The sequence below is a fragment of the Protopterus annectens genome, chromosome 12.part0 (genome assembly GCF_019279795.1).
Source record: "Protopterus annectens isolate FY-2018-M chromosome 12.part0, PAN1.0, whole genome shotgun sequence".
Classification (NCBI taxonomy): domain Eukaryota; kingdom Metazoa; phylum Chordata; order Ceratodontiformes; family Protopteridae; genus Protopterus; species Protopterus annectens.
Genome location: NC_056746.1, coordinates 1,302,714,062 through 1,302,730,322, shown reverse-complemented (window position 1 = coordinate 1,302,730,322; position 16,261 = coordinate 1,302,714,062). Strand labels below are relative to the sequence as shown.

General features: G+C 38.4%; 1 protein-coding gene across 3 annotated transcripts in view; it reads right to left on the bottom strand.

The window, feature by feature from the left end:
• The window catches only part of SS18L1 (SS18L1 subunit of BAF chromatin remodeling complex), a 464,937-nt gene that overhangs the window by 218,761 nt on the left and 229,915 nt on the right, over positions 1–16,261 (bottom strand). For all 3 annotated transcript variants that reach the window (XM_044090356.1, XM_044090358.1, XM_044090357.1), the window contains exons 3-4: positions 13,273–13,357; positions 667–811 (exon numbers count right to left, since the gene is read on the bottom strand). In XM_044090356.1, coding sequence (XP_043946291.1) covers positions 667–811; positions 13,273–13,357 — 230 coding nt within the window. The remainder of the gene's footprint in view (positions 1–666; positions 812–13,272; positions 13,358–16,261) is intronic.

Below are 16,261 nucleotides of genomic sequence, written 5' to 3'. Positions count from 1 at the left end.
CTCACACAGCCCTGCTTCAACTGTCACTCACACTGTCTCTTAGCAACCAGAGCTCCTCACTACCCACTTAGAATCCACAGTCTAGGAGCTCTGACTCTTTAAGGCCATCACTTAAGTTAAATGTATCCGAGAGGGCACGTACAAAAATAATTCCAGCAATATGGAACTCACATTGTCAAGAAATTAACAATGGCACAACTTACTGTAATTGTCATCTAAAACAAGCCTAGCATGTAGCTGATACCTACAAAACATTAACAAGGAAAATAGAAAGCTTTGTAAATCAAGAGAGTTAAATTGTATTAACTAATTGAAGAGTTTAAAGAAATTGTCTGCAATATATACTTTATATTATACTGATACAGATATTAAACATGGTGTTAATCAATAATGTGTCTTTACTGACTAAGATGACCACAGAAAACCTTACTAATTATAATACATTTTACACTCTGAAGTTAGATCTGCTTTTTTCAGTTTTCAGTTTTCTTGGCATATTTTAATACTCATCTGGAAAATTCTATCCAAATAACTATTTTTAACAGCAATAAGGAATGAAAATGCTTCTGATCAGAAAATTCCTGGACACCCAAGTCTTTCTTCATACTAATCCAGCACAATATATACATAAACCAATTAATATACATTACAGGGGGAAAAACTCACCATTAGACATCTGACTTTGCATTACTGAGGAAGAAGGGATGCTTGTTCCCATAGCATCATTAAGACTGTTCTGTGGATGGAGAGGCTGGTTGGAACCACTTGGATTTATTCCACCAGGACCCATATTCATATTCTGAGTTGGTGGCTGCATATGATTAAATAAAGAGCAAACTAAGTAAATAAAGCTGTCTAAACAGATACTCACAAATGACTCTTCTTTTATACTTCAACAGTGGCAACAAGATCCTCGGTAATACTTGATATAACATACACACTGTTACCATATCAGTTGATCTATGAGGATGACACTCTTTGGTGGCCCAGCGGTTGGGTTCATCTTCTCTTCCACCCCAGTTTGGCATTTTTTCTCAGAAGATATGTGTAACCCATGCTGTGACATCACAAGACATACTTTAAGAGTACTGAAGACCACAGATGAAGAATCCACTTAAAACACCAGTTTATTGTACCTCTAGCGCTTCGGCAACCGCCTTCAAGGAGTATAAAGCATCACATAACTTACACAATTTATATACCCTAATACATCTAACAATTAAACAATTAGCCTAAACCAATTAATCAACAAACATTAAAAAATACTTAATACTGCTTTCTCATCAGATAAGAAGCCTCCACAGTTACATTCCACATTCAGACCCTGAGGAAATAAAGTGTCATATTTCAAAATGAAAATACTTTCTTTATATAACAACTTCTTTTTATACAAATCATCAGAAAATACACCCTTCATAATATGTTCTAAGATAGTGGCTTGTAGCCCATTTGGATTAGAATTGTGAACCAGCATAAAATGTTTGGCAACAGGGCTATCTTCTTTATTATTTATAATATTCCTGACATGCTCCTTCAGTCTAGTTTTAAACTTCCTTTTACTTTCTCCTATATATACAAGGTGACAAGGACATTTCAACACATAAATAATATCTTCAGTGTTACAGCTATATGTATTTTTCGCCTCAAATACATGGCCATTTATATACTTAAAAGTTGGAACAATATAATGACAAACATTGCAATGACCACAGGGTAAAGTTCCTAGTCTCTGCATGGTCCTGTACTGCAGTGTCTCAGTGGGATATTTAAATTTATTGTGTACCAAGATATCTTTTAAATTCCTACTTCTACGAAATGAAATGTCCAAAGACCTAGACTATAAATGTTTTAGGTCTATTGAATTGATCTAAACAAAAAATTCCAGTAGTGTTTAACAATATCTATTAAAACATCACTGAAAACACTGTATGTAGAGACAAAATAAACGAGTCTTTTCTCTTGATTTCTAACATCTAACTTATACCCCTTACTTCCATATTTAGAAGTACCAACTTTATGTTGTTCATTAATAACCTGATCTATAGCTGTTTGAATACTAGATTCACTAAAGCCCCTCAATCTAAACATCTCACTAGTCACACTAATTTCTTTAAAGAAGTCCATGTCAGTATTACATAGCCGTCTAAGTCTCATACATTCCCCATAGGGAAAAGAGGCCAAAGTATGAACTGGATGACAGCTAGTCCCCATCAAATATTGATTACTATCAGCAAATTTTCTATGCACAGACGTACGTAAAGTATTGCTGTCCTCCAAAATCAGATGTATGTCTAAAAATGTTATATCTTTGCCCACCTGTATGCCATCAAAGGAAAGTCCAAATCTATTATGTTGCATAGCTTCTATAAACTGACCAACATAAGATATCCCACCTTTACAAATAAAAACAAGATCATCTATAAAATGAAAATAGCCAACTACATAATTTTTAAAAAAATCTATATGGTATAACCATTATAACTCATACAAACCCATCATCAGGTTGGCATACATGGGGGCAAAAGATGCCCCCATGGCAGTGCCCTTGATTTGTCTGTATATTTGTTCATTAAACATAAAAGAATTGTTATTCAGACAAAATTCCAATATTTCGATAATATAATATGTTACTGGACTATCACCCACAAAGTATTTTACTGCCTCTAATCCAAACTGACACTGTATGTTAGTATACAAACTCACAACATCAACACTTATAAAAAACATATCTGCACTCCATTGTATTTTTAGATAATTTTTCCAAAAAATCAAAACTATCCCTAATATAACTAGGTAACTTTCTTACATAAGTGAATAAATATTCATGCAAAAATTTCCCAATATTAGATAAAAAATATTTTTGAGCAGATACAATAGGCCTACCAGGTTGGTCAACCCCACTTTTATGAATTTTTGGAAGACAGCAAAATAAAGCCAACTCACTGTCATCAGTATTAAACTTTTTATCTTTGTCATTTTGTGAAAAATATTTTAACCTCACTCCCTTAGATATAAGGGTGTCAAAGTCATCCATAGCCTTAATATATTAATTTGTATCATACACATTTTATAATATTGAGCAACATTCATCACCACTATCTTACCACTTTTATCAGATGGTTTAATAATAAGATGTTCATTATTCGCTAATGCCTGTAGTTCCTTCCATTCCTTTTTAGTCAAGTTATATACCAACTTATGCTTATACTGCATAAAATCACAAAAAGCATTTTCTACAGCAAAATTCAACATTTGAGAAAAACACTTTATATGTTTATGTTGGTATGGAGGAATAAAATCACTTTTACTCATTATTTTATCAGTTTTTAACAAAATATAGGCATTATAGTCACTTGCACAATCAAAGCATTCCTCAGGGTCAGATACACAAGAATAAAAACTGTTCTCTAAACTATCAGATTCTAACCAACTACCATCACCTTCTTTATACTGGTTATTGGCAAAAAAATATATTAAATGTATCTTCCTACACAGTCTAAAAATATCACACTTTAATTCATGTAACCAAGGCAGCACAGTGGGTATATATTTAAGACCATAATTCAAAACATTCATCTGATCTACAAATAAAGACACACCAGAAATGTTATGAACAATAGAAATTTTTTACACTCAGATGCAGTAGTTGCATGGATTGTTTCACCCACATCTTTGTAAACAAAAAAGACACATAACTGTCAGGAAAATCTCGCACAACATTATTTACAGTCACACTAATACCATTTGCTTCTCTTGTTATCATTGAAACTGTGTCCTTCTCGATTGTTAAAGTTCCCAGACTGAAATCTTCCTCTCTTCCGCTCAATCTGCTCTCTCTGCTCTTCCTGAAACTGCTGGTTCCCTCTCCGAAAATCTGAGGTTAATCTAGATGGATTTTGAGCTGCTGGTAATGCTGGAAAATGCTCTCCTTCACCTTCACCATTAGAGGAAACGCCCGAAACATCTGAAGCAAAAGACACACTCCTAGAAGGAGCTGGTGATTTCTTAAAGGGACCAGAGCCTTTATTACGATGAAAATGTGTTGGCTTTTGCCATAAAAAAGCACGCTTACTTTGATAGTCTTTTAGATCTCCTCAGTTTTGTGCATTTCCGATCAATGAGTTCTTTTTCATATTTATCTAAACCAATATTTACATCTGCTAAAAACGTGTCAAACTGCATAGATGTAAGTCTTTTAGATAAGTCATTATAGGCAGCTCTAATGTCTTCCTTAAGCTTGTTTTGTTTCACACGATCTCTTTCTAATAGAATGGAAATCCACTCTGAAGTACAACGATGAGCTGCCAATAACCATTTCTTAGAAAATTGCACATCCCTTTCATCAGACATATCAAATGGAGTAGAGGGACATTTAAAGGCTCTTAGTCCCCTAGGTGTAATGTCTAAGTCAACATATCTTTGCAAGCTTAACAAATTAAAGTATACAGCAGTTTCTTTATGCAGTAACTGTTCCAACTTACTCATTAAAGCACTCGATTCACCAGAAGGACTAGAAGAAGGGCCAAATTGTCCCACAGAGGCAAACGGATCATTCACTCTAGAATTTCTTGCTTGTTCAAGCCTTTCAAAAAAATGTGAAGTAGAGGAAACACCCACTGTAGCAGAAGTATTGGCAACGTTGGAACCAGCCATACCTGCAGCATTCTGATGCATTACAAAACTGTCCATAGTTTTTTGACTACCTTCCAGTGTGTCATCCCTTAAGAGCCTAGGGATCCCAAACGAAGATTCATTCACCATAAAAACAGACCAAACACTGCACAAACCAAAAGGAAAGATAAAACTGAAGACCACAGACAAAGAATCCACTTAAAACACCAGTTTATTGTACCTCTAGCACTTCGGCAACCGCCTTCAAGGAGTATAAAACATCACATAACTTACACAGTTTATATACCCCAATACATCTAACAATTAAACAATTAGCCTAAACCAATTAATCAATAAACATTAAAAAATACTTAATACTGCTTTCTCATCAGATAAGAAGCCTCCAGTTACATTCCACATTCAGACCCTGAGGAAATAAAGTGTCATATTTCAAAATGAAAATACTTTATATAACAACTTCTTTTTATACAAATCATCAGAAAATACACCCTTCATAATATGTTCTAAGATAGTGGCTTGTAGCCCATTTGGATTAGAATTGTGAACCAGCATAAAATGTTTAGCAACAGGGCTATCTTCTAGCCACTATCTTAGAACATATTATGAAGGGTGTATTTTCTGATGATTTGTATAAAAAGAAGTTGTTATATAAAGAAAGTATTTTCATTTTGAAATATGACACTTTATTTCCTCAGGGTCTGAATGTGGAATGTAACTGGAGGCTTCGTATCTGATGAGAAAGCAGTATTAAGTATTTTTTAATGTTTATTGATTAATTGGTTTAGGCTAATTGCTTAATTGTTAGATGTATTAGGGTATATAAATTGTGTAAGTTATGTGATGCTTTATACTCCTTGAAGGCGGTTGCCGAAGCGCTAGAGGTACAATAAACTGGTGTTTTAAGTGGATTCTTCGTCTGTGGTCTTCAGGTTTATCTTTCCTTTTGGTTCATGCAATACTTTAAGAGTACTTCTAACCCCTCAGCATTCCAACTTGCCCCTAACCACCAAGGAAACAGACTTCCTGTAAAACCAAGAAAAAACTATGAGAACGTGACGCACTGTTTACAATACACAAGCATATACTATCTTAATTTACACTGAACTACAACACATGATGCTAAATGGGAGGCCATGCAAGTAAAGCAGGACAGTGGGGTGGTATCTGGAACTCAGCAAGGACAGCCTTCTCATAGTTCAGTTGATAAAGTAAGAATGTAATTGTTAAAATTAACAACAGAGCAAGGACAGGGTTGAATCTCAAGCAGTAAATCTGTAAAACTAGAAACAGTCTAAAGGTTAAGGCTCAGATGCAGAGTATTGAAGTAAAGAGATACTAAAACAGGTCTGATCCTAGAGTCATGGTTACGACAATAATTTTTTTAGAGAAGTTGAGAACCAAGAACCAAGGGGCTACACATATTTCCAAAGGAGACGTTTATGAAGCAAGTGTTAGAAGCAGCCAACATGCTTGGTAAAGTGGTCATTGACTACAGAACTTTCCAATGGGTAGTGAGTTCCTTGATAATAAAAGGCAATGCAGTTGACAATCCACCAGGAAAATTTTGCTTGGTCACTGGGAGTCTTTCCCTCCAAGAGAGCACTAGAGAAAACAGCTGCACAGTCTTCATAAACTTATACATACAGTTCAGATAAAAACAGATCTGATGGTGCACTTCTGGAATGCAAAGGGCTCCTTTTACTCTAGAGTCCACCTCAGAAAAGAAAATAGGGGGGAAAATGAATTGGTTCAGGAGCAAAGAAACCACTTTCAGGAGGAGATGTGGAAAGAAACCACTTTCAGGAGGAGATGTGGATTGATTTTAGGAGACCCCTGATCAATGAGAAAGATCAAACACGATGCCCTAGACATAACCACATGGACTTCTATGGTTCTGAAAACAGAGAAGAGGAACATCAGGAACACTTTTCCAAGATAAGAACTTCAACTTCAGTGAACTAGTCGACCCAAATGGGGGACAAGCAAGCCTGTCAATCATGAAGTTGAGGGAGGAATTTATTTTATTTATTAATTTATTTATTTATATGTGTGTGCGTGTTTGTTTCTAAGAAGAGCAGCTAACATGAACCTTAGCCACAAAAATTTCTGAGTTCCACCTTTAAGCAAGAATAGTCACTATAAGCCATCCTGTGTGGATACACACCACCTCTTGCATCTCTAGCCACAGTATATGCACACTGAAGTCTGCAGTGGCATATACTAAAATCCATTCTGGAAGTTAAAGCCACAAGAATGACTCATTCTCCATATACCCAGATTCAGAATGGGAGGAAAGCTTCTCTAATGTCTGATACACTGAGGAGGACTGGAACTTGGATAACTGAGTTAGAATAGTTGAGGCCTCCGAACCCTACAATATCAGAGGAATAAACTCTTTTATGAATCCTATCCAGGGCTTTAAACTCGTTATCTGGTTACAAGGTGCTGTGGTCTGCTGTTCTGAAGGTATCAAACATGAGTCAGCTCAAGGAAGACTGCACTGGGACTCAGCCCAGTTAGCCAAAAACTAATAAGGAAGATCTGGATCTGAAAGAGTATAGTCTTGGTACCTTCAGGCTGTGAAACTGGCATCCTTGATGACAGGCTCCCCACATTTGATGACTTAAGGCTTCTCTTCCTTCTTTTCTAGACACACATCTGGGAGAGGAAATGGCAGCCATAGGCCAGTCAATAGAGGAGTTTGTGATTATTGGCATTTCTCTGAAATAGAGGTCACCCAGCAAGATATACAGGTTGGGGAGGAGTTACTGTCTAATCCATGTTGCTGTGTTGTTGTGTCTTTCGGGTTATCCCGGTTAGGGGTCGCCACAGCGGAACTCCGGTCCGCTAATGTTTGGTAGTGGATTTTTACATGCCGAGTTACCAGCCCTGATGCATAACCTTCAACAAAGGCACGCCCATTCACGCATGCCTCCACACAGAAGATGCTCTAGCTGAGAATCGAATGCGACAACGTCTTGCTGTGAGGAGACAACGCTACCGCAGCACCACTACCGCGGGTTTTTAAGATGATAATCTCTGGCATGTCAGACTCCTTACAGATTCCTGGGTAGGAAAGAAATTCCTACCCACAACTGCTGGGTTCTCATTGTGATTAGCAAGCAACACACATATGCCAGAGATTACAAAAATAATTTGGCAATCAGGAATGTACTTGCCACAGTGGCACACAGACAGAAGAGGTCAAGATTTAGTGTGATTCTGACATAAGGCCATGTTTCCAATGGTTGCTTTCTTACAACTATGAGCTTGGTTCCCATTGGACTTCAAACATCTGTTCAAAGTCAGGCCACGAGTAGTAAGCTCTTATGGAGGATGACCCAGTGGTACCCCCCTTAAACTGCATCCTCTCATGCTGAGTTCCAGCAAAGACACTGGAAGGACAGTCTTTGGCTTAGAACCCTGAACCTGGGACATGGGACACCAGAGAGTATTCCTTAGATGCAGCTGATCAAGTCAGGGAATGGCAAAACTAATACCCAAGGATGTACCTCTGGGTATAAGCTGGGGGGGTTATGCACCACCTTTAGGCCTCATCATCATCATCCACTGACTATACTTAGAAGTGAATAAGCTCAACCTCAGTGGAGATAGAAAAGCCACTTTTGATATAGGTTTACCACTTGGAGAGTTTAACCAATGTCCGTCCTCCAACTCTCAGTTCTTCTGACAGTGCTGCAGTAGTGACCTGAAGCCTGAGTAGGGCCTTCCTAACAATTCCCACACAAGGAACCTTCCATCATCATCATCCTCATTGTAATGAGATAAGCCAGATGTCTCTCCTTCCAACATCCATATGGCCAGGTTAAATCATTAATGCTTATGGCTTTCCTTTACATCATATCACTCTCCCAGACAGCAGAGACAATACTGGTGCAGGTCTTTGCTCTTTTGTTACCCACTTAGAAGATCTGCTTTTAGGCATTAAATGCAAGAGCTTTTTACCATTGTGCATCTGCTCATGATTTGAACTATGCGAACAGGAAAACAACAATGGACAGATTCATCAGATAGGAGTATTTTAACAGTTTTGTTCAAGACATCCTGGCATTCACCACCACCAAAGGCTACACAAAACCCCAACTAGAGTTCATCTGTAAAAAAAATGACTTATCTGAAATGTTAGAAAGGATGAATCCAAATGCTGATTTTTTTTTTAATTAATCCTGTTTGTTTTCAAAAGACAGCAATAATACTAAGAAAAATAATCACTCAATAAACCCTCACTTTCCCTCTTGCTGCTCTGTTTTATCATTTCAAATGATAATCCCTCAGAAAAGTATAACCACCAAGATGTGTGCCACTCAACCAAAGCCCCTAAGGCAAAACAGCATGCCCAACACACTAGTCATTGGTGACTCGATAGTGAGGCACACTGATGTCCCACTCACTAGGTTGAATAAGGAGAAAGTAACAGTCAGCTGCCTGTCAGGTGCCAGGATCCGACACATAACGCATGCACTCAGGTCACTCAACAACAGCTACAAATATAACTCTGTCATTGTACATGTGGCTGTGAATGACCTGAGACGTACCTCCCTGGACTACATGAAAAGAGACATGGAGAAGCTCTTGGATTATGTAGCCCAGACGGGTATGAACCTAGCCCAGAGCAGCATCCTACCATCACCCAGAATGATACCACAGTACAAGCAGAAAATGACTGATTTCAACAATTGGATATGTTTCTGGTGTCAATCTAAGGGGACCCAGTATCTGTCTGCCTGGGATGACATGATGGACAGACCTCGATGCTTTGCCAGAGATGGCCTGCATCTGTCACCCCTGGGCTTCTGGATACTGGCCAAAGCTCTTGCCACCCCTATAGTGCCTTTTTGAGGCGGTATTCCAAAGACCAAATTACCATCATAACAGCTACAAACAAATGCAATCTGAGGGTCAAGTTGCTCAATGCTAGAAGTCTAAATCTCAAAATGCACTTGCTCGAGGCACTCCTTAAAATGGAGAACATCGACATTTGTGCTGTAACAGAGACCTTGTTCAAGGCAGCAGAAAGCACCACTGCACTACCATTCCACACCTTTCAGCCCCAGAACTTAGACTGAAGCTCCAAAGGCGGTGGTGTTTCCATATTCATAAAGGATGTGCACACCTCCAGACTGGTAGCCCAACATAATGCATCAGAGATACTTCAGGTGCAGCTAAAATTGGGTAAGACAGTGATTCAGGTCGTAGCCTGCTATAGGTCCCCAACCATGTCCCAAGACTCACATTCCACATTCCTAAGCACCCTGGAGAATATTAGGGTCCAACCTAGTGCTCTCTTACTAGGCAACTTCAACTACCCCTCCATTAACTGGGTAAACTACTCATGTACCAACACACTTGCCCAACGTTTCCTGGAGTTCATTAATTCCAATGCCCTGGACCAGCTCATTCTTACCCCCACTAGAGGTAGCAACATCCTTGACCTGGTCATTACTGACATGGGTGACCGTTGCTCTACACCAATAGTCAGCTCCTCCCTGGTTAGATCCAACCACAAACTAATCACCTTGGAAATCTACATCCTTCCCCACCCCCAGCAAAGGTAATCACCATGAAAAATTTCTCCAAAGCTAACTTTGGGATCCTAAAAACAGAGGTGGCTAACTTCACGGCACCCATGCAAATGAAGAATAGTTGAGTGACTGCAGAATCATACACAAATGCACTGTACGAACACGTACACAAATGCATGGATCTCACCATACCCAATAGAATCAAGACACTCTCCTCCAAAAAAATGAAGCCAATCTGGTGGTCCCCTTCCATAAACAAACTCTACAACAGAAGAAGGAAACTGAAATGGAATAAGGTGAAGTCCCAAGACTGGAAAAACTCCCTTATCTGCCTCAACAAAAAGTTGAGATCCCTCATCAAATCCTCTAAAGCTAGGTATGAAAACAGAATTGCAGCAGATAGTAAAGACAACAACAAGCCCTTCTATAGTTATGCAAAGAATCTCCATGGCAATACCAGATTTGCTCTGAGCTACTGCACAATGGTACCTCTTATATCGAGCCAAAAGATATTGCCAGTATACTGGCCAACAGATTCAGTGCCAACTTTACCCCCCTCGCCCCCGCTAAAGGACCAATCACAATACCAGTAGATTGCCAGGCACCCAGTATTACTGCTGCACAGGTTAAAACAGCACTATCCACGGCCAAGAATACAGCTTCTATGGGATCTAACAATATCCCTGGTTGTGTTCTACATGAACTACAGAGTGAACTGGCACCTCACCTGTGTGCTCTGTTCAGTCACAGCCTCACCTCAGGCTTTGTCCCTGCTAAGTGGTGCACTGCTACAGTTATCCCTCTCCACAAAGGAGGAGTGACTACAGACCCTGGGAACTATCGCCCCATTAGCCTTATGAGTCTGATATGCAAAGCTATGGAATGCATCATCATGGACCTAATAAACAAGGACATAAGGAATCTCCAAACTCTGGATCCCACACAGTTTGGTTTTGTAAAGGGTAGATCATGCCTGATCAACTTGGTCAACTTCTTTGAGTCAGTCACCAGAGCTCTGGATGAAGGCAAGGTGGTTCATACAGCCTACCTTGATCTGGCCAAGGCTTTTGATACCATTCCCCACTCAGGAATCATAGAAAAACTCACTAAGCTTGGCATCAAGCCCTATATCACTAGGTGGGTTGCAAACTGGCTCACAGATAGAACCCACAGTGTGAAAGTAGCTGACTCCAAGTCAGACTGCCGATTAGTCACAAGTGGAGTCTCACAGGGTTCAGTTCTGGGTCCTCTCCTGTTTGGTATCTACTTCTCTGAAGTCCAGGTCAACACGAAGGGACTCTGGCTGACAAAGTTCACAGACAATTGCAAGTTGGGAGCTATTATTAACTCCCCAAGTGATGTTGACATCCTACAGAATGACCTCACTGTGACCAATGACTGGTGTCAGAACCATGGCCTTAAGTTCAATGTCAAAAAATGTGTCGTCATCCCCTTTGGGAAAAACCCGGTTCCCAAGAATTACCACATTGATGGTAGTCCACTGAACACAGAAGACGAAAGAGATCTGGGAACACAGGTTGACGGCAACCTCTCTTTTGATCACCACATTGCCACTGTGGTCAGAAAGTCCTTCTATGTGGCACATCTCATTACTAAGGGTTTTGCATCCAGGAAGAAAGAGGCCATTGTCTCCCTCTACTCTTCCCTCATTAGGCCAATCATTGAGTACAATGCCCCATTTGGCATGTACCTAACTAGACACCTGCAACAACTGGAGAGGCTGCAAAACTACCTCACAAAGAGGATCCTAGGCCTTAAACACCTGTCCTATATGGACAGACTCAATAAACTCCAAGTATTCTCTGTCTCATATCGCCTACTTAGAGGCGATATCTGCTTGATTTTCAAAGCCATGTCTGACCCAGCTCTGTTAGAAATGCTACATCTAAAGAAATCCCAATCCCTCCGCACCACACACTCCAGAGACCTCAACCTCATTACCACAATTAACAGAACATGCTGGAGGAACAGGTTCATAACCCAGAGACTGCCCATGCTATGGAACAGACTTCCCATACATGTCAAGCAGAGCACCTCGCTGACCCTCTTCAAGAGAAATCTTGATGAGTGGATGGGAAACAAAAAATTCACCCCGGGGATAACACCAGTGTCTCTACTCGACAGAGGCACTGGCAACTAAGGTCGAATGGCAGTATGCCAGGGTAATCCTATGGCTAGGCTTGTAAAGGCCCCAGGGCCATTAGCCTAGTACACACCTATGAACCTATGAACCTATGAATGTGGGATAAACTCAAATGCGGATGTACCAAGAAGAATCCCCAATGTCATATCAATAATTATCGTAATGCTTATGAAATTCCCAATTAATAAGAAGAGATTTTTTTCTAATATGTGTCAGGGCTGGTAACTCGGCACGTAAAAATTAGTGGACCGGAGTTCCGCTGTGGCGACCCCTAACCGGGATAAGTCGAAAGACACAACAACGTATGTTTATCACATGCAAAAAATCTTCCTTTGCTATAGTTTTGGGAGTTTCTTCCGGAAATCTCTGTGAACAAAATACAAAGAACTCTGTTTTTCACTTAAGTTGTCTGCTTATTCTAAATCAACTACATGAAATCAACATTAAGAATTGCTTACATACTTTTGAAGGACTCTCTTCATTAAAATTATCACAAACCTGCTACCAGGGGATAGGGAGCTTAAAAAACACGGGGAGTCATGTCTTTAAAAAAGGCATGCACATCTTAAAAGTAAGAGACAAAAAATACCAAATGATCAGCAAATGTATTTTATGAATACCTCAGCACAGCAATAGCAGGCAAATAAACTAGCCACTTCAAAAACAATAAAGACACCCAACCATAGTTACCCTTTGTGTAGGACTAGAGTGCTTATGTTTAATTTCTTGAATTTCTGTGAACCAAATGGAAAAGAAAACCCCATTCTTCTTTTAAGTTACAGCTCTCCTCTTTTTGGTGTGGTTATAAAAAACTTGTATATATGAAGACTTATAGTTTTGTGATGAAAACCTGTCAGTTACAAGACATTTCCTATTGCTCATTCAACCAGGCAATGCTAAAATGCTACTACATATTCTGTTGCTGACACTTACAGCTGGTAGCAGAGACTGCATATTCTGGTTGGAGTCTGCTATTGTAGCCAAATATACTAGGTTTCTGTGCAGCATTTGCTGATACCTGCAATGTAAAAATTAAGACATTAATGTTTTCTGAAGATGAAGAAGTACCTAATAAATGTAAGACATGTCAGCTCAGGATAATACTTGTTATTAAAGTTTCAGATGTATAATACATTTTTGCATGTTGGAAACATCTAAGAAATTAAATCCAGGATTCAGTGCTGAAACAAAACCTAATCATGTGCATGTCAGTAGTCTGAAAGGTGTTACGAATATACCAGAGTTTCACTCCAAAAATGGAAAGCTCGCCAGTACATGAAAATGGACTGCTTTTTTCCCCACTTTTTAGAGGTGAATATGCATGTACCCTGACATAGAAATTAAAAAGAAACACTAATGATTTAAATAAACATTCATATAATAATAATCATTGCTGATGTCTGTCAGGCCGAGCTCTTGGCAGGTGATAATTCATTGTTATATCTTGTGTTTTCACTATACTGATCTTGTAACTTGTTAAAGAGTGATTGGCATTTGGTGCAATGGGTTAAGGCTGTGAGTTGTAGTTTCTGTGGTACAGGGTTTAATTTCCTCAGCCCTCATTTGCCCACTATGTTTCCTTGAGCAAGTTACTTAGCTAGACAGTGCTTAGGGACAATTGGGAATTTGGGCTAAATTCCTCATTGGTCCCCTGGACTGCAAGTCAAGTCTAGTAACTACATATGAACTACCTATGAACCTATACCTTAGCAAATTCTGCCACTAGCTTGAATAGCACACCTATGTGTGTCTCCAGTTTACTTAAATATACAAGCAAATTGTCTGTGTATAATTCTGTCTTTGTTTCTGTAGCCCCAATCTATACACCCACCAGTTCAGAGTATCTAAGTTTTATGGCAAGTGGCTCAAGATAGAGTGAGAATAGGTGTGATGGGCAAGAAAGAGGTAATTGCGAACATATTTTCTGGGAGTGCAGTGAGCTGGTGGACTTCAAGGATCCCCTGCGGGATGCACTATCTGAGATGCTGGGTGCGCAGATTGGTGTGAAGAGGGAAATTATTCTTCTGAGCTATGATACAGAATTGGAATTGCCTAGACATGGTAAGGCCTTCTTGTCTCTAATTATGGTGGCTGCCAGAAAAGAAATTATTAGAAAATGGAAATCAAAATCGAAACCAACTATATTTAAAATAGTGAATATAGTAACAGAGATAAAACAACTGGAATTGAGATCTTTAGAAAAAGGTAGGAGCAAACTACACAGGAAAAAAACGGGAATTGTGGAAACAATACATACAAGGGAGGAATGAGATTTAAAAGGAGGCAGGACTTAAATGAGCTATGTAATGTTTGAAAATGATTGGGTAGATTATAAAATTCACTCACAAAATACATGGCGAAAGTTGTGACTTTTTGGATATACTACTGTATAAGGATAAGGCCAAAGTCAGTTTAAATTCCAGTATATATCGCAAAAAGACATATTCCAATTCTTTTTTGCATTTGTAAAGTTGTCGCCCTTTTTTTTCAAAAAAGGAATATAGTTAAAGGACAAATGGTTAGACTTTCCAGACTTATTAGTGAGGACGACTGTCTAAAAACTGAACTATCAAAATTAATAATAATGTTTACGGAGAAAGGTTACCCCAATGACATTTTGATTAACACAAGATGTGAGATAGAGGCGAAAAGACATACTGTCTTTAAACCTATACTCAAAGGGGGCTTGGTAAAAGAAATCAGTGAACACACCATTAATACAGATGAAATGAATACTCATAACATGAAATGGACTATGATTTTACCTTACAACGAAGTAGCTGGAAAAATTAAGAATATTATCATTGATACTTGGCATAGCGTTTTTAACAATGACGTAGTAAGGATAATTGGCAAAACACCAGCTTTTACTTACAGTAGGGGTAGGAACCTGAAGGAGATGATGGAAATGGAATCCAATTTTGAGACTTACAATAATTCTAAAATGAGTAAATGCGGCTTATGTAGCACTTGTAAGTATATTAATAATGGCCCCTATATAGTAGTTCAAAATGTCAATAGGACGATCAGATGTCCGGGGTACTGCAATTGCAACACGAAGATGGTGGTTTATATTGCCACATGTCTCAGTTGTCCTAAATTTTATGTAGGCAAAACCATCAGGAAACTAAGGCTTAGAATTTTAGAACATGTAAGGGACATCAAGAATAGAAAAACAACAAATGCCCTATACACACATAGTCTGAACTGTATTAATTTAAAAAAATATATATTTTTTGTGGTGGACAGAATTCCATTTAACGACAGAGGTGGTGATACTAAGACCTTATTATAGGTTAAAGAATGTCTATGGCAGCTTAGGCTTGACGCATCTAAGCCACCAGGAATCAATGACCATATTTCGTTGTCCAGTATTTTAAAACATAGGTCTTATTGTACATAAATTGACTATCAGTACAGTGTTTCATTAACTGACAGTTTAAATATGTTATACAAAACTTTTTCAGTTCACTTTTGTGGGACAGTTTTAACACATTTATATGTATATACACATATTTATATTTACTTTTAACTTTATTATTACTATCTAATTATAAATTTATTGAGATGTAAGGGGCATAGATTGCTTTACATCGTAATGAATTCCCTGTTTGTGAATGTCGCCAACTGTTTATATTTATTTTCAATTTAACATTGTAAAGGGATACATTTTTTAAAATACTTAAGTGGTTAACAATAACTTTTTTAGCGTCTAACCACAGATTGACGTACATATTTTTATAGATACATTTTTATATACTAGCATACATTTATATATTAGTATATATTAGTATATTTATTTACATTTTGTACATTTGCACATCAGTATATTTTTACATTTGTATATTAATAGAATTTATTTAAGTATGCAAGTATTTTTTATTTCTCACACAACATCGAATTTACAAACACAACAATCTAG